The 27853-nt window shown below is 44.8% G+C and overlaps 1 protein-coding gene across 1 annotated transcript in view; it reads left to right on the forward strand.

The window, feature by feature from the left end:
- Window positions 1-8672: 8672 nt before the first annotated feature.
- Window positions 8673-27853, forward strand: part of Bmp6 (bone morphogenetic protein 6) — a 153794-nt gene continuing 134613 nt past the window's right edge. Inside the window, exon 1 of the mRNA XM_036187195.1 lies at window positions 8673-10155. Coding sequence (XP_036043088.1) covers window positions 9501-10155 — 655 coding nt within the window. The 5' untranslated portion in view covers window positions 8673-9500. The remainder of the gene's footprint in view (window positions 10156-27853) is intronic.

Consider the following 27853-nt stretch of genomic DNA (forward strand, 5'->3'; position numbering starts at 1 on the left):
ACTGCTTTGATAGAACTGCTTCTGATAGTTGATGGTACACATGGCTCTAGACCCAGAGCTGGCAGTAAACTGCACCACTACCATGTTGGGAAGCTCAGGTGGGTGGAGCCAGCAGCCACAGCAGTGTTTCAGTCTTACAAAGATGGATATTACACAGAGAATCTGGTTTATGTTGTCTTTGGGATTTTTAACTGCAGAAAAAGATTTGATCTTAAAAGCTGTTGAGTTAAACAAATATGTAAATTTTAAAGGTGCCTTGACTTCAAAATTTGGATATAAGGATATGTTGCTTTGGAAAAGAGTCTCTGCTTTTGTTTCCACAGAAAGCCAGAGGCTATGGATTTGTTTCAGATTAAGATACATCAGGTTTGATCAGCCAAGACCACCTGAAAGGTCTCCGATGACACCATGGCCCAGATGATCCAACATCCAGAATGGTTTCAAGGCAACTGGCTCAGAGGTTTACCCTCATGGACTACTCCATAATCCTAAAATTTTCTTTATGTCCCCATAAGATACAGCACCCCCCTCCAGCAGGAAGTAGTAAAAAAAACAAAAACAAAAACAAAAACAAAACAAAAACAAAAACAAAAACAAAACAAAACAAAACAAAAAAACAAAAAAAACAAAAAAAAAAAACCGATGCCCAATTCCCAGCTGGCTTTGGAGATGGAATTGGCTCACTCCTTCTCTAAACCCAAACACATTGTTAAAAGAAAAGGTAAAGAGATTCTTGTGTCCCAAATCAGAAGAGCCCTCTGGTGTGGGACAGAGAAAAACCAATATTTTATTTAAAACAGGTTGATTATAAATACAATCTCTTTATAAAGATAAAAAGGGAATATGATATAGATATGTTAGGATGAAAGGGTAGATTAATGAACTTACTTCTAAAGAGCAACAACTCATTTAAAATATTTTACATTGGTATAGATTTTAGTCTATTGATACAAACTTAAAGTTAATTTTGTTATACTGTGTGTATATTTCTATTCTTGTTTAAGGTATTATGCTTGTGCAGCTCATTTAAAATTGTAATGGATGATTAAAAATAGATTAATAACTGGTCATCTATGATAATCATACTCATAGTCATGTTAGTTAAGTCTTCTAGGTATACACAGAGATATTTCAGATAGACAAGTAACCTTCAAACACTTCAAAGGTCTACAGAATATGGCATTTAAAATATTTTTAAAATTTAGACTTTCTGGACAGTGAGACATGTCTGCTCCTGGCAGCACCAATTTACTTCAGAGAGGAGGATGGGCATTAAAGACACTTCATATGGAGTTTATATTCACCTTGGCAAAAATAGCCATTTGGGCAAGAAACTGTTCTTGCCTGAACTGCTTGATCGACTGGATGTGCAGGATCCATAGAAAGGTGACCACTAAACTTTGCTTGACAAAATAGTCCTTCAGGTTCCTGCTTCACAGAGGAAACTGCCAGACATTCTACAGGACACTGAGAGAAGTGACCAAGAGACTCTAGCCCTGTGGGCTGAAGACAAATGCCCCAACTTTACAAAGGAACATTAGGTGACTGTCCAGGCTGCCAGCTGTCTCTGTCTACCCTACAAGACTCCTGAAAGTTGCTTGCATCCTTCTCCCGGTTCTCAGATAATATTATATCCTTCTGAGGTCTTTGATGTGGTTGAAGACTAGATAGTTATAATTTCCTCAGTTATGATACAAGATAAGTTAGATATAAAACCTTAGACTCACAAGTATAAGATAGATAGGATATCTTCTTTAATATTGTAACTGTAATTCTTGTTTGATAATTGTTTTGTTATCTGTAATTGTACTATGTAAAAGTTAAAACCTTCCTTTAACAAAAAAGAAAAGAGGGAAGTGCTGTGGATATCACTCTGTATAAATAAAGTGCTGATTGGCTAGTAGCCAGGCAGGAAGGATAGTGTAGGTGGGACAAGGAAGAGGAGAAGGCTGGGAACAGGAAGGCTGGGAGGAGACATTGCCAGCCGCTGCCATGAGAAGCAACATGTAAAGACACCGGTAAGCCACAAGCCATGTGGCAAAGTATAGACTAACAGAAATGGGCTAAATATAAGAGTAAGAGCTAGACAATGGTAGGCCTGAGCCAATGGCCAAGCAGTTTGAATAATATAAGTGTCTGTATGATTATTTTATATGTGGGTTGTGGGACCATGGGGGCTTGGTGGAACCTGGAGAGAAGCTCTCCAACTACATCCTTTAAATCTATCAGCTTTCTCTTTTTCCTTCTGTACTATCCAGGATACCACTGGAGGTTTTTAATTTGTTATTAAACTTGGAGATGAAGTCTTGTTATGTTGCTCAGGCTGACCCTTCCCACCACAGGCTCCCAAGTGCTGGAACTACTGTGGTATCCCATCATGCATAGCTTACAGGAGTTTTTGTAAAGTTTCTTCCTGTTGGTCTTCTCATGTCTAGGGAGAGATTCAGAGGTGGAGAGATGGTAGTAGAGAGTTCACTGGAAGGCTACTGGGGGGCTTGTCTCAAAGTTGTACCTTCACAGCAAGCTTCCGTTTTTCGGGGCATATTTTGTACTAGAGGGGCAGATGGAGAGCATGGTTACACTCTCTCCACAGCTCCTTACTATGACAATAACCTTTAGAGTCCTTGACTTTGGTCCTCAGCAAATTTATCTACCACTCCAGGCTTTGTGCAAGGAGTGGAGGTTGGAATGACTTGTGTATGCAGTTAGCAAATCTCCTTACTGGGCTCTGTCTTCACAACTTGTCCAGACCCATCTCCTTTTCCCTACATCTTCTGCTTCCTGCAGAGAGTTGCTGCGAGCTACTGTCCGTTCCCTCCTGATTACAAGCAAAGGGTTCATTGCTGGTCTCCCTGGTTCTGCTGCGAGAACGTCATAACGTTATTCTTAGCCCAGTGGCCCAAGAGATTCTGATAACAAATAAATCAGTTCTAATCTCTCCACTGCTCAAAGCTACTGATGACCTTTGCAGCTCACATTTATGTGATGCTATTGCTTTCTTTTAAACCGAAATTGTACTGACTTTATACAGAAAAGTGTATAAACCATGTGCAAAATACTCCCTGAATCAAGAAAATTGACCTCATCTGTATGGCTTCCACCCAGGTGAGAAAATGGACCAATGGCTGGGAAGTTCCTCTTGGGTTCCATGTCATTCTTCCTCTCAGAATATTTTTTGGAAAGAGAGCTACTCAACTGACTTCTAGATTCAGTCAGCCTGTCTTTGAATTTTACATAAATGCACTGGTAGAATGTGTTGCTTCTCATCTGTATGTTGGCAAGATGCATCTATGTTGAACCATCTCAATTTTTTTGTTTTTATTTCTCATCTATTTATTTGTTTGTTTGTGTTTGAAAGCTGATATCCTTATTAGGGTTTCCATATCAACTTTCTGACAGAATTTCCTGTTGCTGTTCCTTCTAATGTCTCCTGCTATAACCTCATTCTTCCTCTTTCTTTTTTAAACTTATTAGGCACATCCCCGCCACAGGGCTCTTGCACACACTGCTTCTACAACCTATAGTTGGATTTTTCTGTCCTGCCTGCCAGCTTCCAAATAACCACACTGAGACTTCTGATTAATTATGAAAGCTCGGCCAATAGCTTAGGCTTGCTACTAACTAGCTCTTACAACTTAAATTAACTCATTTTAATCAATCTACTTTTTGTCTCATGGCTTTATTACCTTTACTCTGTACTGCCATGCTGCTTCTTCTCTGTCCGGCTAGTGACACCCTTCTCCTTCTTCCCAGCCTGAAAATCCTGCCTAGCCATTGGCTGTTCAGTCTTATTAAACCAACCAGAATGACACATCTTCAAACAATGCAAAAAAAGGATTATTTCACAACAACGACCTACAAGCCCTTTTCAAGATATCCTCCTGATTGGCCAGCCTGGTCTACAAAGTGAGTTCCAGGACAGCCAGGACTGGTACATGGAGAAACCCTGTCTTGAAAAACCAATATATATATATATTTGACCTCCTGGCTGGTTTCATTTACTCTACCAGAGTTTCACATAAAGCTGCTTTGTTTGCAAAGCCATTTCTGAGTATCCTTATACTTCTAGCCCTTGCCCTGTCTACACATTCTCCATATGACTTATCATCCAAAGAAATATGTGTTTGTTTGTTTTTTGTTTGTTTGTCTTATTGCTAAAAGAGCACATATTTAGTGGTTTAAAACAACCTCACTTCCTGGTCACAGTTCTGAAGATGTGGAGCCTGATTCACATGGAACCTTCCTTTGAGCAAAGGTCCCAAGAGGTCACTGCCCTGGGCTTGTGTCTGTAGGCTCTGACCTGGAATCAGAGTGAAAGTTCCTCTGGGTTGTTGACAGGATTAGGAATTAAGGCTGGGGTCGCTGTTTACTTCGTTAGCTGGGCCCCTTGCATTCCCTAACGTGTTACCACTTCACCTTTAAAGCCTCTCTCTCCCTGGCTGTGCCTTTCTAACTTTTTAAGGACTTTTGAGGTTACACTGGGCCCCTTGGAAAATCCAGGACCAGCCCCATCTTTAGGTCACCCATCTTTAATTCTATCTCTGAAGTCCCCTTTGTAACACACTGTAAAACAGTTTGCATAGGTGTAGCACCTGGAGTAAAATCCCCAGCAAATTTGTGGTAGACTGCTGATCCCAATGTAGTTTCTTATTTTGTCCATTTCCCAATTAAGGCTGTAGGTGGGCACAGGTCTCTGACTATTTGGTCTCTCCAACTGGGACACTGCCCACCACACGGCAGATATTTGAACGTTTGTTAAGTGAGTGACTGAGGCTGGGTATGCAGTCTTGCCCTTCCTTCAGAGCTGAAAGTCAGTTATATTGATTTTTAGGGTTTTTTTTTTTTTTTTTTTTTTTTTTTTTTTGTGGTGGTCATTTTTTTTTCTTTTCTTTTTGTTTGTTTTGAGGTAAGGTCTCAGTGTGTGGCTCAGGCTGGTTTGGAATTCAAGTCCATCCTGCCTTAGTATCCCCAGTGCTGAGATTACAGCTATGCACCACGCCCCACATGACTTTCATTCTAACCTGAGTTTACTGGCCCTCACATGTCACCAGTATGGTCAAGAGGACTGATAGCACAGCCTGCCATCTTTTCATGTAGTCTGCTAGTAGACAGAGACATGCCTGGAATACTGGGTCATATAGAATGCCAAGAAACCTAGAGGTTGATGGGTCAGGGAACTCCCTGCTCTACCCAACCAAACACATGCCCAGTGCTTTCTTAGAACAAGACTCCTCAGGGATAGTAAAACTAGGCAGGGAAAACTGGTTTGTTTGGTTCAGCTTAAAGAAGTGACTTCATTTACACATGCCAGTTGGCCAATGAAAAATTCAGAAATGACTTAGTGAACCAACTGGATTCTGCTAATACTTCATTGTTCCATGTTATATAGATACTTTGGGTTCTAGGATCTTGAGATCTCAGCGTGTGTGAAAAGTGAAATTCAACAAATAACGGATTTGCTATTTGGGTTACAGTGTGGAAAAAAAATCTCTGGAAACAGAGTTATATATTAGTTTTTCACTTTGCCAGCAGATGTCCTCCGAGTAGGAAAATGTGATGGTCTGAGTGACATTTTGAAGTGTGAATGCCCAGCATTTTTGAATAGACAGTGAGGGGAGAGTGTGAGGGAATGCACATGTGACCACAGACTCTTGGATGAGACGCGCATTGTGAAGTTTGCCTTGCAGGTGTAGCTTTCAGAAGCAATATTTATTTAACACTCAAATGTTCGTTTCTCGTACTCAGCAAACATTTACTTAGCATAGTTCCTTTCCACTTAATCCCAAACTGGTATTTTTAAAATGTGAGTGGGTTTATTATATTTTGGAATTAATGTTAAACGCCTCCAACCTTGTGCTAATTATAATGACGAAAGTTTAGTGTTTCTAGTGGAGCATTCCAGGGACTTGAGGAGGGCAGAGTTCAGGCTTTTAACCACCACAGCCACATATAGGACTTTTATGTTGACTTCTGAAGGCAACAACTTACAGCTTGTAGGGAAGGTGATGTAATACAAAATCAAAGACTGCACTTAGAATATATTTTTTGGGTTTTTTTTTTTGTTGTTTTGTTTTTTGTTTTTTTGTCAAGACAGAGTTTCACTATGTAGCCCCAGCTGTCCTGAGACTCTCTCGGTAGACCAGGTTGGCCTCAAGCCACCTGCTTCTGCCTCCTGAGTACTGGGATTAAAGGGGTGACTACTACTCAGCTACTTGTAGTATATTGTTACTACAGCAATCCACAGGGAAGTATAGAGTATTTCATGTATTAAATAAATAAACAGTATTGTTTCAAAACAAGAATATTTAGCATGGTAAATTAATAAGCAGTCTCTTTTCAAGTCAGAAATTATAAGGCCAACTGTGTTGCAAACATACAACTTTCCATAATATATAAGGAACAATTTTTAAAATCCTCATTTTAAAGAATTTTCTGTGGGCTATTCTGTGCCCCAGTGAGGATTCCCACCCTGTCCCTAGTATCATTGAACGTGTGGAACAAATTTGTGCTTTATGGTGAGGCCATCTTCACTTCTTCACGAAGTGGGGAAAGGGTGGGACAGACAACCTATTTCCAGAGACTGAGGCCATCTGCATGAAATGTCAGCCAAGCAGCCAGATGTTTGCTATGGGTTGGCTCTCACATTTGGCTTCTTGACGGAATTCCTCCTCTTTTCCCCCATATGCTTGAGAGATGCTCAGAGAGAACTTAATGAAGCTTGTCTGGGTTTACAGAGGAAGGGGCCAGTAATATTTTGGTGTCCTGCAGGGGGCGAAGTGACCTCTGATTTTCTCCAAGTGTTCACAGTGAATCCAGACCTTCAACGTTATTCTACATCCACTTGGATCACACATGTGCCTTGTCCAGTCCCCTAATCTAAGACCTCTGGAGCACATGGAGTCTCTGATGAGATGTGGTCAGGCAGACATGTAAGAACACATCTTTTGTGACCTTCAGTTGGACATCACTGTCTTTAGAACCTTTCACATCATACCTTTTTCTAGGCTTCCTCAGACTCTCATACTCACCGCCTGAAGGCACCCCCAAACACCTCCTTGTTCTCGCCCTGTGTTATGAGAACAGAGTCCCTCTTGGTAGGGGTGGGGAGCCCATGACACCTGAATTAGGGATTCTGTTGTTGTGACTGAAAATACTTCACTAAGTGTTATTTTAGACTCACACTACATGGATCCCCCAAATGAAGGCTCCACATATGTGTTCTCTACGAGGCCTATCTCCATATAATCCTACACCCCAGATGAGTCACAACCCCACTTTTGTGTTTTAAATGGCACTGTCCTATGGAGTGTCCTCAAGGTTTATTTGTTCCTTTGTTTCTCTATTTCTTTCCACAGATTTCAATGCTGTCTTCTCTGCCCTTATAACTTGAACTTCTTTTACTCCATATGTGCCTTGCCTTACAAAGAAGACGTGGCTGAGCCTATGTGAGGAGGCCCTCGGCTAGAATCCTGCATTACTTGTTAGACTTCGGATCTTCTGAGTGGAGCTTCTGGCCTCTTGGGTAACACAGCAGTGATTTTTCTACTTGTAGGATGTCCTAGACAGAAGAAATGGTGCAGGCCTTTGGTTTCTCAGGGTCCTGGCATCCTAGACCAAATATCAATGACCTAAAATGTTTCAGACCGTGTAAACGAAAACTGAAAGTTGGTGAAGTTTTTGTTTCCTAATCCTTACATTCTCCCCAAGTGGAAGAATCTAATGTTTAAGGTGGATTTGCTTATACCATCCACAGATGAGCGGGCATTTGAATTGTGTTGAAGGAAATGAATTTTCGTCTTCATTGGTAGAGGGTGGTGTTGGAAGAGGTCCCAGTTTGTTCAAGGATTGAAACAACCCGTGTTAGGCCCCTGTTTATTATCCAGACCATTTTCTGTTCTTTCCAGGCCTCTGCCCTCATTGAGACTACCTTTACCACCCTCTTTACGTTTTACTTGGCACTGTGTAACTTATATTGTATTTCAGTACATTAAAATGCAATACCAACCGACAGACTGCATTGAGAGATTAGAAAGAACACAGGGAAGGCTTTCCTGGTAACACTAGCAGATTGAGGCCTCTTTTATTTGGGTTTTAGTTTAAGAAGCCAAACACAGCCCAAATGAAGAGATAAGTAGAAATACCCGACTGGAAACCTTCAGGACTCTAATCTGGCTTGTTCTCGGCCCTCTTTGCAGCAAGTGTGTGAGCAGCTTCCTCGCAGGGTGTGTCTTAACTTACTTACAGCAGCTGCCTTTGAGAGCCACGTGTCCGCTAAACGCCTACATTCCATCAATAAGAGAAACCAAGGAGGGAAGGAGAAGACTGTCACATTATTTTCTCCTTCAGTAACTGCATGGATTAAATAACTGTGTTTACTTATATTTAACATAATTGACCTTTGACGAGGTAGTAGCAGAGAAAGGTTTAGATCGGGATCGTGCTCAGATCTTTTTTCCTAGCAATGACCTCTTTACCTTTCTTACCCGCCCAAGCAACTCCCGGTGCCTCCAAGAATTCTCTGTGCTAGAAACCTACGCGCGGTGGAGGCGAGGCCTCGGGAGAAGGGAGGGTGAAAGAAGGGGTGGGTCTATGTAAATATCCACAAGAATCGTCTCTCCATTGGGTGGCAGCCTGTCCGTTACGGAGAAGGGCGGGGCATTCCTGGGCTTGAGTGCCGTACCTGAGCGAGACGCGCAGCAGAAAGCCCACGTTGGCGGCTGTCGGGAGCGCAGCGCTCAGAGGCGGGAGACTGCGAAATCCCGAGCCGACGCTGCAGCCTCTGCTCTGCGCCCGGGTCCTCTTCTCTCCCATCGCCTCGGAGAGTGGGATCCTCCGGGTATCCGAGAGACCGCCGAGCGGAAAGCGAGATCCTGGCCGCCTCCACTTGGGGAGGCGTGTGAGATTCCGAGGGGGAGCGACGGTGCCCGTGGGCGGAGGGGCGCTGAGTTTCCAGCTAGAGGGAAGTTAAAGCTACGCGGAGAAGTCTGGCTTTTCGGGACGCGGGGTCGCCACAGCCGGGGACCCGCGACGGGGGAAACTTCACGATTGTCCTACGAGCCAGGAGGGACGTGCGCAGGGATGGTGCCCGGCATCGCCCCCAGCTCCTGAGCTGTTGCCACGGGTCCCCCTCGGCCAGCCTTCTGCGAGGGCACAGGGCAGCGCGTGTGTGCGGACTGCGAGTGACCGCGCCGTGACCCGTCCAGGGGTGCCGGCTGCAGCGCAGTCCTTCCGAGGACACACCTGGCTCAGGCCGTGCGCCTCCAGAGACCTGTGGGAGAGTGGAGATCCTGGCCATCGCCCCTTCGTCTCTCCTCCGCCTGGGCTTCTGGGGGCGCCGCGGATGACCATGAGAGATAAGGACTGAGTGCCAGGTACGGGAAGAGAGCCAGCCGAGAGGTGGCGGGGATTGCCCACGCCAAGGGCCACAGCCGCCGCGCTCCGGCCTCGCTCCGCCGCTCGACGCCTCGCGTGGCCCTCCGGGGCAGCCGGGCCGGGCGGCGATGCCCGGGCTGGGGCGAAGGGCGCAGTGGCTGTGCTGGTGGTGGGGGCTGTTGTGCAGCTGTGGACCCCCGCCACTGCGGCCGCCTCTGCCGGTAGCCGCGGCCGCCGCCGGGGGGCAGCTGCTGGGAGCCGGCGGGAGCCCCGTGCGTGCCGAGCAGCAGCCGCCGCCGCCGCAGTCCTCCTCTTCTTCGGGTTTCCTCTATCGGCGGCTCAAGACCCACGAGAAGCGGGAGATGCAAAAGGAGATCCTGTCGGTGTTGGGGCTCCCGCACAGGCCGCGCCCTCTGCACGGCCTCCAGCAGCCTCAGTCCCCCGCGCTCCCGCAGCAGCAGAGCGCCCGCGAGGAGCCCCCTCCAGGGCGACTCAAGTCCGCTCCGCTCTTCATGCTGGATCTCTACAATGCCCTGTCCGCCGATGACGACGAAGAGGATGGGGTGTCAGAGGGAGACAGGCGGGAACCCGGGCCCCACGGAGGGGCCAGCTCATTCCAGCTCAGACAGCCGTCTCCAGGCGCTGCACACTCCATGAACCGCAAGAGCCTCCTGGGTCCCGTACTCCGCGGCGGCGGCGGCGGCGGCGCGTCCCCATTGACCAGCGCGCAGGACAGCGCATTCCTCAACGACGCGGACATGGTCATGAGCTTTGTGAATCTGGGTAAGGATTTGGGGTAGTGTCACGCCGAGAGCAGATCCCTCCTTTCCAGTCTCCCGGGTTCAAGCGGTGGGAAGCGGTGGAGGAGTGCGCGCGGCGGGCATGCGGGACAGCTGGCGCTCCTGCCACCTGCGCAGCGGAGGGGAAGGAGTGCGCTCCGCTGCAGTGGGAGGGGCTGGGGCTCGCCGAGGGGCCCGCGGAGGGTGTCTTCTTGGGGGGAGCTCGGGACACTTTCCCTGTATTCCTACTCCTAGCTCGGGCCACTTCAACTCAGTTCTAGCCCGAGTGTGGCCATCATTAGTAAGATAAGACCCTCTGCACTCGCCCCCCTCTGAACTGTCCTCCTCTGTCCCCGGACGCTTAGGGTGCTGGTTTACCCACCTTGACAATCAGACAGCGGTTGAGAACTTTGAGAACCTGATGTGAGTGCTTTATAAGAAACTCACAGGTGTTAAGGAAGGAGGGCTTTGGTGGCTGAAGAAGGTCCCACAAGACTGAAAGGGGTCCCAGTCCCAGCCAGGCGAGGCTTGCGTCAGCGTGGGGCGAGATTCCAGCTCAATTGGGGCAATCCACCCAATGCCAGCGCTCTCATGCCCTTGGCCATTGTCCCAAAAGGCTGACCCTTTAATCAACACTGCCCAAGCTGCTGGGGTGCAGGGTAGGGGCCAGGGTTGGCTGCTGAGCTCTACCGAACTCCGTTGCCAGGCAACAGAATGGAAAGTCGAGGGCGGCTAAATTGGGCTCTGCCACAAATGTTCTGTGGCAAACTCGGACAGAGTCACGTCCCCCACTCCCCCCTGAAGTTTCTCTCATCTGTAAACAGAAAAGGGGATAAGGAGGACTGAAGAGTCGATGCTTCCGATCCTCGATAGACTTTTTTTTTTTTTTAAATAAACTTAATATAGACCAGGAATGTAGGAGTCCTGTCCCCAGTGGGTAGACCTGGGGAAGTAGACACGCCCAAAGTGGGTGCAGCCGTTCCTGGGTCTGGGTCTTTGAGGGCTTTCTGACCCCTGGGAGACCCAGGCCTGTTCCCAGGCCCCAGAATGGGTTATCATGCGCTTGTCAGAAGGACTGCAAGGCCTGTGACAGACATCCATCATTTTCAAGACAGTAGTTACAGGAATGATCCAGTGTTCAGTATCTGACTGAGTTCTTTGCAAGTGTATCTAGGATTCTCAGTTATGCCGAGGTGGAGCGGGTGTGTGTAGAAGAAAAACCGAACGGAGAGTAGCAACAATCAAGTGGAGCAGAAAGTCTGGAGCCAGAACTACCGGCGTCCAAGTAGGGCTGAAATCCTGGGAGTTTCATGAAACAGAATCTCAGAGGGAGTGGAAGCTCAGGGCCTGCCAACCTGGCTACTTGGACTGCAAGGGGATCTGATTGGACAGCAATTCTCACAGTGTACTGGAATCAAGTGTAAGGTTGAACCACCTCCAGGAAGTACCCTAAGGAAATTGTCTCTCATGCCAGTCCATAAAACTTGGTGATGGAGGGGTGGGTGGTCAGGGCTGCAGAGAACCAGTGCCGACCTTATCCTAACACATCTGCTTCTTTGATTTCATAATTTCCATACCTGTTCTCTCCTTCAGCACCTCCTTCCTCTAGGTTTCCTGACTGCATTAGACGACATAGTTTATTGCCATTTGGGGTGAGTCCTAGGGTGAAGTGAAGGAAAGCTGGTATTGTTGCCTCCCTCAGAGCATCTTGTTGCAGTTCTGTGGAGGCAAGAGGTTTGTACCATATAAGCCTCAGCCTTGGCTGCTGACCTTAGTGTCACTTGGGGCCTATAAAGTACTAGGGTGCTGGTCCTACCCAGACCCAGAGATTAGCAGAATCTTGTGGGTGAGCTCAGGCATCTTTTATTTTTTAAAGTTCCTTAGATTTTTTTTTTTTTTTTTTTGAGTGTGCTACTGTGGTGAAGATGTCTGAAGGAAATCATATGTCATTTCTGGAGACATAAGAAACAAGGCTTCCAAACGCTGTGGCACATTAGAGTAACCTGTGAGCTTTAAGAGTCCCAGGTGGCACTGTAGCTCAGTTGGCATGTGGAGGGTTGGGCAGAATTCAGAAACTATTTCTTTTAAGTGCTGCCCCAATGATTCAAGGGTTCAGAAACCATTGTTTTTGATGGGGTTCAGAAACCATTGTTTTTGGTAGTAATTGAAATGTCAAGATCTGGTTTCAGACAAATTTGTTAAGTATGGTTTGTGTGTGTGTGTGTGTGTGTGTGTGTGTGTGTGTGTGTGTGTGTGTTGACTTCCAATTTCCCCTTTCCTTGCTTTTCTGACCTATTGTGGTTTACAATGCACACAGCTTCTGAGTCACACTGTTTGAAGGTGGTTGGCAACTAATTTTGTTATGGCTATACCGTTTAGCATCATATCTCCCTAGGTATGTTTTAAACTCTCTTCTTCCCTCCCTCTGTCTTTTCTCCTCCCTTTTTCTTTTTCTTTTTCCTTTCTCCCATCCCATCCTTCATTTTTGGGAGCCTACACTGTGTAGCCCAAGCTGGATGGGAGCTGGAAACCCTCCAGCCTAAGCCTCCAGAGTACTGGCATTACTGGCACACGGGATCCTATCTGATTTTATTTTTCATAAATGCTTTTTAAAGACTGAAAGTTCCAAGTGAGCACACCAATAGGACAAGTGCATTCCTAGATAGGCTGACTCAGAACAGGAAGATCCTATTCTTTGTCCAAGCCCCTTATATCCCGTCATGGGGCTCCCTGCTGTTACCTTTACTGTAGGTCCAGTCTAGACTCCACAGGGGGAAAGGAGCAAACCTCTTCTAGATAGGCAGAATTCAAGCGACAAGCATTACCACCTGCCAGTAAAAAGCAGTTGTTGTCACCTTAATCCATGCAGCAGTGGGAAAGACAGATTTCACCAGAGGCCAGAATGAGATGACATCTGATGGCCATGGCTGTGAACTAAGGAGCATTAATCTGAGGTAAAGGCCCCTGAAGCTCAGCAGTGTGGACTCTCTAAAGAAATTAGAGTCCTGCTGGCTTCCTAGTTGGTGTCAATGTCATGTTGAATGATGTAATACACGACTCATCTATTAAAGAATCTACAGAAAGATAAATCTTATATCACTGTGTTTGTACTGGGCTAAGAAGGTTACTCATTAAAAGCATAAGGGAAAGTTACCCATCTCGGTAAGCATGCCTCTTTGCTGGGACTAGAGGAATAATTTGCTCATGAAATACATTTGAAACACCCCAGCTTTGTCAGCCAGCCCGACATCAGGAAGTATGAATCAACAGGATGAATCTCTCATAGCCTGAATGCTGGTCATTCGACCAGCTCATTGTTGTTGATGTTCACTGTTCAAAATCCTATCTTGGAAACAGGCAGGGATGTGGACGGCTGTCTGCTGTTGATGCGATGTGTCAGCTGATTGCCTGGGTGAGCTTGTGAATTTACAGCAAATTAGGGCCACAGATGTCATTTGCTGTTTGTTTTCTACTGCTCAAAATGTCTTGGCAGTCTACTAAGCAAGCCTGCCAATTTGGTGACCTTGGAGAGATATCCTGAAATATCCTTTAGGTCTTAGGTTAAGATCCCCCACTTCTGCAAACACCTTCTTACTACATGCCCTCCCCTCTCCTTTATCATCACAGCCCCCTGGTCCTTTCCTTCCTCCTGCTGTCCATCTCTGTTTTTAAAATTGCTTACTCATTGTGTGTGCACACTTCAGGATGTCAGCCTTCAAAGGCTGACATCACATGGATCCACCGGGGTAGCCTAACCTAATAAACAGCACACTGCCGGTGCTTCCAAGAGATTGAATTAATGAAAATATAAACAGTATCTGCATTTTAAATACCCACTGATCTGTAAGCCCTGATTCTTTAGAAAAGACACTCTTTATTTATGTATGTATGTTTGTTGTTTTCCAAGACAGGGTTTCTCTGTGTAGCCCTGGCTGTCCTGGAACTTACTCTGTAAACGAGGCTGGCCTCGAACTCACAGAGACCCACCTGCCTCTGCCTCCCAGTGCTGGGATTAAAGGTGTACACCACCGCTGCCCAGCTTGATTTATGTTTAGTAAAATGCTTGGAGATATTTAGAACATTCATTGAGGCATTCATAAATAATAAATGCTTAATTATAGGCCTTTAAAAACCATGTGCATGAATTTGTAATATCTTGACATGTGTGAGACATAGAATTGATGCCTCTTTAAATCTCTGTACTTCAGGTTTATCTTGAATTAATAAGGTGTTGCACTCCAGATGCTAGGATTAAATGAAATAAAAGGCTCACATCATGCTCGAATAGGGAAATCAGTAAGTGTTAGTACAAGGAACAAGAAACTTATTGTACTGAAAATACTGGCAATCTTCTCAACAAAATTACTCTTGGGAAACATAAATTAGAAGAAAAATGGAATACTCCCTACTTGTGTTTGTAACCAGAGACATTCTACTGTCTTGCTCTCATAAACAGGATCAGTACTACAGTTTCTCATCTGGGCTGCCTGTACTTAGCAAAATTTCTCTCTCTCTCTCTCTCTCTCTCTCTCTCTCTCTCGTAACAGAAAATGAATTTGTTGCCTGTAAGCTATCCTCAGCAAAAGTAGCTGGGAGAATTTGAGAGAGTGTGGTCTAGGGAAGCTGTAGATGTTTTCCTGAAGGGTTTTAAATGTGAAATTCCGTGGCATTTCGACAAAGAAGCTGGACACAGTGTTCAGCTGAGATCAAAGGGCAAGTAGATACCATTGTTTAGCCCTCCGATGGCACTTCCTCTGTTGTCCTTCTAAGAATGGGTATAAATCCTTTTTTAAATGTGCTGAATCATGCTTAGTTCCTCTGCTGGAGAACCGTCCTCTGATTAGCTGGGAAAAGGCTTTCCCAGGCTGTGGGAATCTCAGTGCTAAGTGGAAAAAAGGGGATGTTCATTTTTCAGGGCTGGGAATCGAACCCAGGGCCCAACACATGTTAAGACCACACTCTGTCACTGAGCTGCACCCAGCCCCAATGCAGTATGTTGCATGGATATGGCTGGAGGTTGTGAAGACATGCCATTGAGGATAGCCGAGGTGGCTCTAAGGATGATTGTCTCACCCTAGGCTTGCTGGAGAAGTGTCTGTAGGAAAGTGGAGGGCGAGTCACCTTTCGGCCAGCTTTGTCTCAAATCAGCCCCACACTCTGCTTCCCATTGCACTATTCTAGGGAATGTGTGCTTTATAGCTTGATATAAAGTTATTGGGGTTTTGTTTTTTAATGTCCATTTTGGGCTGCATTTCTCTGCTTCTCTCTTTCTGAGTTTCATCCGTTTCACCGTTGTTGGCTTCCAGCATTGGAAAGAAAGTAGGCAATATTTTAATGAGGTAATTTTGTTTCTGATTAGAAGTTGTCTCGAGTATCGAGTTTAAAAAGCAGTGGGGATCAATGCAGGAGTAACATACTAGTAGTCAATTTACAAGGGCCCAGGCATGTAAACAGCTGTTACACATTAACTGTCCCACCCTCCAGAGGCTGAACTACAGCCCAACCACGTGCAGCAATCTGGCCCAGCTTCCCTGGCCACAGGCTGTCACCCAGGAGCTGACAAGGGGAATGGCTGGGGCTAGTGTCTTTCTTTTGTGTCACTATCAAAGCACCAGTGTGTTCTGTGGTCCTGTTTCTCTCTTGCCACGGAGACAGCTTAGTTAATCTCATTCAGACACATCGTTCTGTTCCCCAAACCCTCAGCCTCTAGTCCATACTCATTTGTGGTCCATCTTTGGTCCACATGAAATTGTGAGCCAGAAAGCAAATGCCGTCTCACCTGGAGTATGAGAAAAGAGTGACCATTGTATTGAGGAGGAGGAAATCATCTACCACTTTAGTAAAATTGAGGAAATCTACCACTTTAGTAAAATTTAGTTACTAAATAACCGGTGCTGTCAAACGCTCAAGTGTCTGAGCATGTCAGAAATTCTCAGAGCCTAAATTCCATCTGCCAGTCTTTTACTATTAACATGAGAAATTAACAATGGGTTGTGGGCTATTGATTGATGATTGATTGCTATTTGTTTGAGAAAAGGTCTTACTATGCAGCCCATTCTGGCCTCAAACTCACAATCCTCCTGCCTATGCTTCCTAATTGCTGGGATTACAAGTATTTGCCACTACACCTATATAATAATGCATAGCTGATCACTTTTTAAATTAGTTACAAGTGTTTTGAAGATGTTCTCTCTATATATATATATTTATATATTTAATATAAATCTGTAGTCTTCTAGCACCCCGTGAATAAAGTTAGGATCCATAATATGGCTTGGAAAACATTCACACTGTGGTTTTTCTGAGGAAACATGTCTTGTAACAGATAACTGGTTCTGGGTTTATTGATGAACCTAGTTTGGGATTATTGGTAAATTACTGTTAACTGAAGACTTTAGAGCTTGGAGAGTTCTCCCATGCCACCTGGCCTCCTCTGTTGGTAATGCATTTGTTAGATTCATTCAGCACCAATTTCCCTGCTCTGTTGCTAGCTTTCAGTGTTAAGGGGGAATTCCTAGACTAGAGAAGCCATTCTTAATGCATTGGAGCAGTAGGGCTGTGGGGCAGATGGATTAAATGATGGAGGAATGGCAAAAGCATCCTGAAGCACTCTTCCAGTTAAGAGGTGAGGGAGGCACACAGCTTCTGGATTTTTCTGGACTTTTTTGTGGCCAGTAACATTTCCCACTAGAAGCTTGCTTTCTGCAAATAAAATGCCAAGTATGTCTATAAATATGTCTTGCTTGGTATGCTGCAGGACTGTTGGCCCCACAAAGAATTGTTTTCTTCCAGAACCTGAGTTGAAAACCATGCTGACTTTCGCTGCATTGTTCCACTGGTATGCACCAGGAGATCCCTCTTCCTGCCCTTCCCAGCTCCATTATCCCCTGACCAGGCCCATAATGGAGATGGTATCTAAATTACATCAAGTAATTCCTTGATGGCTCCCCACAGTCTTATTCTCTCAAACACAATCCCAGATGACTGGGCTGAAGAATCTCCTTCAAACATTTCTGCAGAGAGAGGGGCTCCTGATTCTGGGAGGGTGGGCCTTCCTGGCTTTCAAGTTCATGGGCATACGCCCTTGGTGACTGATCCTGCTAGATAGCTTGGGACTGCCCTAGACCTGAACTGTCTGTGCTCCCAAGTGCTGGTTTTATGTTCAGATTGTTTTCTCATCATCAGGAGTTTGGTCTGGGCGGGGGAGAGTAGACTCACAGCAAGCCGGGACAGTGTCCCTTGAGGATCCACTCTGAGTTGACCTTTGCTATCTGCCACAGTCCTGGTGATCATTTGCTCACCACTTACCCTTTCACCGTGTCCAGAATGCAACTTCCAGCCCGAAACATCTGCGCTTGTTGATTGTTGTTCCTGTGTTTACAGTCTTGTTGGTTTCCTGTTCATGAACATGGGCTGGGAAAAATATTCCGACTTGTGTCTTGGAAGAGGAGGAGCTTAGCTGTATCATTGGTGCAAACTGTCTGTGCAGATGAGGCCAGGGGATATTTTCACAAATTGGCTTTGCTTGTTCTCCAAGACCACTTATTCCCCCGCCCAAAAAAAAAGTCTGAATTGCATTTAAATTGTCTGAAGCCTGACTTTTTCCAACTGCAAAATGTCACATTTTACTTAATTTTTCTTCCAGATTTTGTTTGTATTTTCCCGTATCAGTGTATGTTAATGACAGAGGCAATATGCTAAAAAATAAGAATGTATATATATTAGAGAAGTTTGAGTTTCATAACAAAATTGAGCAGAAAGTTTCACGAATTTCCTATGTAGACCCTAACCCACCACATGCACACATCTTCCCAGGAGCATCCCTCAGCAGGAGTAGTCCATTTGTCATAGAAGACACAGCATTGTTACCCAGCACCCACAGCTTACTGGGTTCACTCCTGTGGTGTACTTTCTGTGAGTTTGTACAAAGGTATAATGAGTGTCCACAGAACAGCTCATTGCCCTGGTGTGGAAAAGCTGTCCATTTAATGGACAAGAAAACTCCATGGATATATACACATTCAAAATTTGCAGGGTTGGGAGAAAGTATAATGAAATACCTTTGCTGTGTATTACTTGGTCTCCACAGTTCCACCCAGGCATTGTATAAAAACGTTTGACTGTGTATGACAACATGGGTCTTACAGTGTTCTTACGTGTTGGCAATGAATATATCAGAAATCTTTCTTTCCTTTTTTAAAGTCTAGGAGCTATTTTTTCCCCTCTGCATACTTTCACTGAGGTGTCTGTCACCATAGTACCTAGACAATCCCTCAGGCGGAGAGAGACACGAGTGATTAAATTTCTCCCTGGCTTGTGCTCTGTTTGATCCATGCTCGGCAGGATTTGAAGAAGTAAAATAAAGAGTCCCAAAGAATGAGCAAGAATTATTGGAATTTTATGCTTGTAAATTATTGAAATTGGGGGTGCTTAGGGGAGGAGGTAAATATTTTTCTTCCTTTCTGAAAATTTATATTAAAATTGTGTGAATCTGGGATTGAAAAACTTCTCTCTTATACACCCCCCCACCCAAGAAAATTTTTTTTTCTGGACCTAGAGGCTAGATCATAGCCTCTCTTAGGAGAAACTACTTAGGCTGCAGTAAATCTAAATTAATTGAGACTCCATAAATCCAAAAGGCTTTGTAAATAACACATAGAGTAGGCCCTTTTGCCTTTAACTGTTTTCTATTAAGAAGGGCTATTCAGATTACTGGTAAATAAATGTGAAAATGGAATACCAGGAACAAGGACCATGGGCACTCTAAGAGTGCCATTGACCTCACAGTAGTTTGTCTGAGATGTGTCAAGAGTTTGGGTATTCTTTTATGCATATTCATCATAGGCAGGGGTATTTTCCCATTGAATTATAGCCAAGTTCCCACCCCTTTCCCCATATACCTACCACCTGCATAAAGGCTCCTCCCCAAATAGGGCCATGGATGTAGAGTTAGGGTCAAGAAATTCACCTACAATACAAGGGACAGAGCAAAAGATTGTGGAGGAATTGTAAGAAGGTGGTGGGTACCTCCAGCTAGAAAAAAAAAAAAAAATCAACAACCCAGAACTGTGTTTCTTTCAGAGGGCCATGGAGCAGGCCTGTCCATTTTTATGCAGTTTGTGTTGGACAGGAACCTTTAACACCAGCCTTGGGGACTCCTCTTACACATTTGGCCCCTTAGTTACATTGCCTGCTTAATGAAAGTTATTTGATCCTATTGTTACGCAGACACATGTGTGCCATTGGAACAAACGTGGTAACGTGGTGGCCGGGATGTTGGTGATATCTAGTGGATTTTAGTTTTTTTCTCTTTGGTGCCTCTCTCTCTTGAAAAAAAATTTTTTTTGAGACAATTTTTCATGTAACCTAGGCTGGCCTTGAAGTTGCTGTGTTGCTGAGAATGACCTTGAACTCTCAACCCTCCTGCCTCAGCCTCCAGAGTCTTGGCATTACAGATGTGTCCCACCATGCCCGACTCCCCCTCTTTTTTTCCTTCCAATTAATAGCACCAGCAACTTCACTGCATTTATTCTCTCTTTTTAATGTATGCTTTTTTCCCTATAGTTTTGGTGCATTTGCCATTGACCCAATAGGGCAGGTAATACACTTTCCCAGAGAGCTTTGCAAGTCATTGCTGACTGTTATGGTTAAGTAGTTGGTTTCTTGATGGTGCTAAAGTACTTACAGTCTATTCCCTACAGATTAGAAGACCCTTTGGTTAAGATCTGGAAGCTTGAATTTAGACTCTAGTCTTTATAGTCTCCTTTTTTCCTATCTTGTTCAAGCCACTTAACCAAATGTCTAGGGTTCTTTCCTTGTCTATAAATTTTCAGTACTGGGCTAGATAAGCATTTCCTAAAAAGTATTTCATGGGAAACTCCTTTTCCAAAGTGGTCTGTGAAAGAAAGATCATGGAGGTACTTACTATTCCTCTTCCTGAGATGGATGTGCTTGTCAGGGTGCTGAGGCTGTGACTGGGCTAAGAGCAGATCAGCTACTGGCATCATAGCCTTGGAGCCTGCTTTTGTTACATAACCCCTTTCCATGAAAGCTCCTTTGTGTCACACCTGGGCTACTCACTGCCATGCCCATTCTTGGCCCTTTTTAGTTATTATGGTAGAGGACAGGGACCCCTATAGGCTCCATTTTCGGCTGCCCCTACCCTTCTGAGACTTCAGCTCCCACAGGCTGCCTTGTTCCATCTTGCAAAAGTGACCCGCGGGCTTTCCTCTTCCAGGAGGTAGGAAGTGGCTTACCATGGATCCTAGTCTGTTCAGTGCCATTCCACTACCTGTTAGGCTTCTGAACTTTCCCACTCCTATGGACCATCTCTTTATGACATCCCCTTGATGGAAACATTTGCTTTCCCTGGTTGGTCCCAGTGCTGGCCAGTTTTCATTGTTGTAACAAAATACCACAAATAAACAACAGAAGTGTGTGTGTGTGTGTGTGTGTGTGTGTGTGTGTGTGTGTGTGATGTGTGATTATATGTATGCATTGTGTGTGTGTCTGATATGTGTGTTCATGTACATGAGTGTGGGCCTGCATATGCCATGGCACATATATAGAGGTCAGCAGATAACTCCAGCTCCCTTGTTCAGGCTATGCCAGGCAAGATGGATTCTAGTCTTACTAAAATGTAAGAGTCCTATTTCAAAGAGGACTCTATTTCTACCCCATCTCATCCCATCAGTCCATTCCATAGGACTGATGGTAGTGCAGACATATGCTTCCATATCTGTCTTATATGGTATCTGGGGATTTGAACGCAGGTCCTGTGCTTGCAAAACAAGCTTTTCTCACTAAACCATTTCCCCATCTCCCCAATGGCTCTTAATGTTCTAGAATACAGTTCAGAAATCCTAGACTAGCCTGGAACCCTCCTAGTTCTAGGGTTGTTCTCTAATATGTTCCCCTGAGATATAGTCAGCTTTGATATAGAAGGTATCAGTGAAATTTTCACCACAGTCATAAAGAATAATATCTTTTGAGCTACTCCAAATAGTTTTCCACCAAAGGGCATGGAATGACCAATCCTAACACACAGGAAGTGATGCTCAAAGGCCTATCCTTCATCCATGCCATTTCTCTTGCTCTTATCCAGAGGATGTTTGCCGTCCATATGCATGGAATGCATTAAAGATATTTTTGAATGGTTTTCTTGGATCAGAGAACCACAGGCTCTGGTCTGCAGGGAGTCAAGTTGACTCTTTGTAACTGTGGTTGGCCTTAGTCTGGTATTTCACTTTTCTTATTTATGTTTGAAAAATCATGAGAAACGTAGGCACATTTCTTTTTAAAATTTGAGAGCTGCCATCTGGGGTACTTTGGGGTTGTTAGTGACCCTGTCAGCATCTTCTTTATAAAGAGTTGAGTTTAAAAGATTGGATCCTGCTGGAGAAAGCAGCACAAAGATGCTTCTATGGTTTTCTGTTTTAAATTCGGGCAATTTAGGGAGGGCATAAGTCCAAAAACTTTAAGAAAGCAGGCTCCAATCAACTCCCAACTTTCTCCCCATGCTCCCCCTTCTCCAAGGGTTCTGGAAGTAGAGGCAGATACTACTGCTTTTGGTTTTAGTGAGACAATGTAAATATTGTATTTTGTTATGATCTTTCACTTTATGGAATAGTTAGCTGATGCTATTTGTTTCCTTATTATCTCAGTAAGGCAGAAACTTCGACTTCACTAGCTGTGCATATGCACAGAGTAAGGCAAGAATTTGGAAGTCTTGGGAGAAAATGATATTTAAGGCAATGCTAACCAAAGTGTCTAAACAGCATTCAGTCTGTGTGTGTGTGTGTGTGTGTGTGTGTGTGTGTTAGGTGTGAATGTATAGTGCAGAGACCAGAAGTTGATGTTGAGTCTTCTCTATTGTTCCCCACCATACTTCTTTTTTAGAGGTCAATTTTCAGGTAGCAGGGACCAAACCCAGGGCCCAGCACATGTCAGTCAAGGTTTCTACCACCAAGCTACATCCCCAATTATAACAGTTCTGTTTTTACACAGAACATCTAGAAAGTTATAGCAATATGAACTCTTAGAAAATCAGTCAAAACTAATATAAAGGTTATAATCTGGAAAATGTACCATTTGTTAAATTTACTACAAATAGTATTGAATCAGTCAGTAGTAATCTGCTAAGCCTCCTCAGCCAAGTCTACAGCTATAGTTATACTTGCCCAACACAGGTGAATCTGGCCAGGGAGTTTGTTCTTTGGAGGTAAACTTTTCTCTAGTCCTTCCTCAGATTATGGTAAATTGAGTGCAAAGCCCAGTTCTGGAGTTCTTAGACATTCAAATCTAAAAGCTTGCAGTAGTGCAAAAGTTAAGTATTTCTGGAATTAAATTAATTTATGGCTTTAGACATAGTGAATTTTTTTTTAATGGTTGTGGGATAGCCTCAACCTTATTTGTTAAGGGTTATTCACTGAGCCTGGAACGTGCTGTTCCCGTTAGGCTGGCTGGCCAGTGAGCTTTGGACATCTACTTGTCTCTTCTCAACATTCTTGGTGCTGTACTTATAAAGACACTTGTAAAGGACACTTGGCTTTTATGTGGGTGCTGGAGATCTGAACTTAGGCCCTCATGTTTGGGGAGCAAGCACTTTGCTTGCTGAGGCATCTCTGCAGCCCATGCTTTTTTGGTGGTGGTGGTAGGGCAGAGTCTTGCTCTGTAGTTAGTGCTGGCCTTGATCTCATCATCCTTCTGACTTAGGCTTCCCCAGTGTTGGGATGGCAGGTGTGTGCCTCCATGCCTGGTTCATGTATTGGTTCTGGAAATGGCTTGAAGCCTTCTATTGCTTGCCATTCAGAGAGGCTGCATATCCCCTGCAACCTGGTTTCTGTCTTAGTTGCTTTGCTAAAATTGCTTTATCAATGGCAACTAATGGCTTTCCCAAGTCCTTGTCCCCTTCTCCACAAGACCTGATCATGTTGGTGCTCCTTTGCTCTGTTGTCTAGCTTGCTGTATTTTTGTACATTTCTGAAACATAACAGATTCAGAAGATTGACATGTGGCAGGAGAGCTACACACTGGGCCTAGGGAAGGAAAGGAGGGTACAGAAGGTCAAATGTGGGTGCAGGAGTGAAGGGAAGTGGCTAGTGGGTCCTGTGATGGTCACATAGAATTCTTGGGTGACCCATTGCGGAGGCCATGGCAGACAGTGTGTTCTGACATTAGCTGTAGAGAGGTGCCCCTCCTTCGCCTTGGCATGCAGACAAGGATACACTGAAGACGTTCCCTACCCTCCTCCTTGACTGACCCATCTCTTCTCTGAAAGGCCTACGACACTTGTGCCAGAGTCATACCGTTCAGCATTCTCAAACTGCCTTGGTACAAGAATGGAGTCATTTCTGTTTAGCAGACAGCAGTAACTGAGGACCTGTAGTTTTGCAAAATTCATGAGAAATGAATTACTAGAAAAGTGGCAAAAGCCAAATGTGCACAGCATCAAGCCTCAGTTCTGAGTTGTTAGATTCCATTGCTATAAGGTTTTTAGTTAGATTGCCATCGGACTGTCTACGTGCTCTCCATTTCTGTGCACATCTCATGGCAGGCCAGTAATGGAGAGTTAGAAATCATCACAGATACTGTAACACACAGCTTCTTGCATCTGCTCTTGACTTGGGGGGGGGGGGGGGGGAGTGTGCAATTCTGCATCATAGCAAACTCTTGGCGATGGGAGCCAAGTAAGGGTCGAGGAACCACAGTTTTCAGGTTTCAGTTTAATCTGCTCTCACTTCCACGTCCATCCAACGGCCAGATTCACTGTTTCTGATGTGGAAATCTCTTACTCCCACCTGCCCATCCTCTTTCCATTGTTTCCCAGGTTCCCCAGATGAAGCCTTTAAGATCCTTGGCTTGACTTCTGCCCTGGCCTCCCTGTTGCTAATCCACCCCTGCATCCCTGCCAGCCAAGCTTCTCTGTAGCACAGATGTGATCTGTTCCCCCTCCAGCACCTTCATTGGATCCTTATGGTCTACTGAAGGAAGCCAAAATGCTGGCTTCCCCCAGCCCCGTCTGTTTCTCCTCCATTCTCTGCTCTGTCTTTGCAAACACTCTCCTGTTCCCTCACTCTGCTCCATGACATTGCCCATTTACATTGTACAAATGTCTGCTTTCACACTTTCAATTCTACCTGGTTCTTTAAACCCAGCTCAGATGCCACCTCAGCCTGGAGACATTTCTGAGGTTCACATATCTGTATGCCAAGATTCTTTAGGAGAACACTTGGGGCCAAAAGAGAGAGGACTTTCTTAGTGCACAGAGCCCTGAACGGCATTCAGATTCAGATTCCTGTTTGTGGATGAGGAGCTGGCAGCCCAGAGTTCTTGTCTCTGCCACCCATCAGTTGTATGAACTGGTCCAATTCCTTGAAGACTGACTTGTCTGATGACAGTCCTCTAAGTGTTGTTTGTTTTGTGGTTGCTGGGGATCAATCTCAGGGCCTTGGGCGTACCAGGAGAGTGCTCTTTTGCTGAACTAGATCCCCAGTCCTTTCCTCTATATTTTATTCATATTTGGCATGTCTGTCTTCACACATACCTAGCATGGTGGGAACTGAGATGATATCTAAGAATACTAACATGTAGGTCAGGTTCTCTAACAATGCAGCAGCTTATGCTGCAGTCTTTTCTTTTTTCACCAAGAAGACCAAACTTTTGAATGGCGAAATCCTAAGTTGGGAAGTACCATAGGCTGAGAGTACTTGTCAGGTTCTGTACACGGCAATTGCTATAACAAAGAGAAGTTCTCTTTTTTTCAGGGTGTATGTTCAAGAACTTTCTACGTGGTTGAAAAAAAAAAAAAAACAGTCTGTAGGAAGAAGAAATACTAAATTCCCTGCATGTGCCGGGGCAGAAAGCTCACATGCAGGCAAGGTACAGCTCCTGCAGAAAGCTCACATGCAGGCAAGGCACAGCTCCTGCAGAAAGCTCACATGCAGGCAAGGCACAGCTCCTGCAGAAAGCTCACATGCAGGCAGGCACAGCTCCTGCAGAAAGCTCACATGCAGGCAGGCACAGCTCCTGCAGAAAGCTCACATGCAGGCAAGGCACAGCTCCTGCAGAAAGCTCACATGCAGGCAAGGCACAGCTCCTGCAGAAAGCTCACATGCAGGCAGGCACAGCTCCTGCAGAAAGCTCACATGCAGGCAGGCACAGCTCCTGCAGAAAGCTCACATGCAGGCAGGCACAGCTCCTGCAGGTGCGATACCAAATACTTATCTTGTCAGCTTCAGCTGTAGCCTTGTTTGGCTTACGTTGTGAAGGTGTTAAACATTCTGTTTACATAGGAGTTGAGGGGGTGACATAATGTCTATTGAAGCAGAGTCACTTAGCTCCCCACCAGGCAGCAGGGAACATTTAAAAACTGAAAACAGATCAAAGCCTCAAGCAGGGTTGAGATGCCCCTGTTTGGAGGGGAGGGTGGTGTCTTGGTTGGGTGCCTGAAACAGACGTGCATTATGGCCTCAGTGTATTTCCAGACCATTGGAGAAATGAATCAGGCGGAATTAGAGCTCAGAGATCAGTCCAGAGACACTGATTCAGTGAGTGCCAGTATGTCCAAATAGGTTGGGGAAAAATGCCATGAGAGTCAGCACATGCACAATGTGATGGTTCTCTTTTTACAGGCTGTTATAAAGTGTTTAAAATTAAACATCTTTTCAGTGCTGAAATTATCTCTAATGAGAGAGGAAGGTCTTGGGAGGAAGACCACTTTTCCTTTCCTTCCTGTCCTGGTTAACCTTTACTCTCTCCACCGGAGCCCGTGGGACGCAAATGCTCTCATCTCTAGGGCAGATACTAGTTGTAAGATGGAGAGAATGGGGAGGGAGAGAGATGGAGTTGACATAGTCGTGAATTCAGAGCCTTCCACGTTTGATTTAATGGAAATAGAATGGAAGGGAAATATGAAAGCCATTTTATTCTCATGTTTGTAAGTCCTATCAGGTGATAAACTTGTCTATTTTGATGAATTTTGGTGCCAGGCATGGAATCCAGGACTTTGGGCAAGCCAAGTATGTGCTCTGCCACTGAGCTATACTTTAGGCCTCTCTCGGGCATCTCATGTTTTTAGAATGTTTGACACATAGAGGGAAGTTTCTAGATGGTATGTTCTCCCTACACCTTCCCACTTCAAATCAGTAGTTTTGTGTTTTGTTTTTTGTTTTAAATTTTTATCTGCATTCTGAGAATGCTCATGGGTGGTGGTGTATCATTCACTGTTTTCAAGGTTTATTTATCTTGGCCTTTGACATACATGTGGCGTCTTTTTCTAGCTGGCAGGCTCTTATTAGAACCATTTATCTTGTGTCTGTAGGATGCAATCTAACCATGGCACCCTTCAGTGTTGGAGGACGTGGGGTGGTCCCTTTTAGGACAAAAGGATTGGTCATCCCTTTGCCCTTTTAACCCAGGCCCTGAGAAATGAACAAGCCATGCTCCACCCGCTAATTTAAATGCATGTTCATCAATAGGCAGGCATGCAAGTGTCCTCTCCTCTCATCCAGTACTTTCATGGCACTTTAGGAGTTTCGGATCTGGCTCACAGAAAGTTGAACTCAGACTCGAAGCTTATCCTGAGGTGCCACCTAATGCCACTAACCACACAGACTACCGGGATAGCCCTGTTGACACTACACAAATAAAGTATGTCACCAGAACATTTCACGGGAATGAGGATGTTCTTTCCATGATTCTCTAAGGTCACCTCTAGGACATGCTTTTTCCTACTGGAGGGCAAATGGGTTTTACCAAGCTCTTACCTAAGTGCTTCTGGTTTACAACTCTGTAATAAATTCCTGGCTTCCTTCGTATTGACTTCAGCAAATGTGGGGCTTCCACAGTTTTTTGTGGAGGGACCAAATTCCAAGTCAGGATGCGTCTTTTAATTTTTCCCAGCATTTATTTTTATTGTGAAAAGTTTCAAGCCTACAAAAAAAAAAATAGAAATGCTTTAGAGCCTGGCACTTAGACTCTACCATTACCTGTGACTACACCTGCTCTAAATATGTCCAGTCATGTTTTTATTCATGTTAATCCATCTCTTAAAAAAATTAATTTTAAAATAAAATGGCAGACACTAGCATAACAATATCTCAGAACTGCTCCTTGTGTGTCATTATAATTCAGTGCTTATATGGAATGTATGTGTTTTGTTTGCCATTTGATGAATTTTGATATATACATACACCCGTGCAAACCATACTCCTATTAAGATATGTAGTGCCATGCTGGGAGGTGGTGCCGCATGCCTTTAATCCCAGCACTCAGGAGGCAGAGGCAGGTGGATCTCTGTGAGTTCAAGGCCAGCCTGGGCTACAGAGTGAGTTCCAGGAAAGGCACAAAGCTACACAGAGAAACTCTGTCTCAAAAAACCAAAAGAAAAAAATATATATAGTGCCTAGAAATTTCCTTGAGGCCACTTGCTGTCTTGGGTGTGGATGGTTAGGGGTCGCTCAGAATTGAGGATTTTGCCTCCCTGTTTCTCCCTTCTGAGGCCCCTTTAATTGCTGGGGTGCTCTGTATCTATTCTGTGATTCCTTCAGGCAGGGCTGTGGGTCTCTTGCTGGTGATCCAGCTAGTGTCAGCTGTGCTTGGCTTTACCTAGAAGTCACAGAACTGGGAAAGCCATCTCACTTCAAAGTACCAAGCCCTGGAATATGCCAGCTTTTGGTTAGCCTCTAGAGCAGTGGTTCTCA

Source organism: Onychomys torridus, chromosome 5 (assembly GCF_903995425.1).
Source record: "Onychomys torridus chromosome 5, mOncTor1.1, whole genome shotgun sequence".
In the NCBI taxonomy this organism is placed as follows: Eukaryota; Metazoa; Chordata; class Mammalia; order Rodentia; family Cricetidae; genus Onychomys; species Onychomys torridus.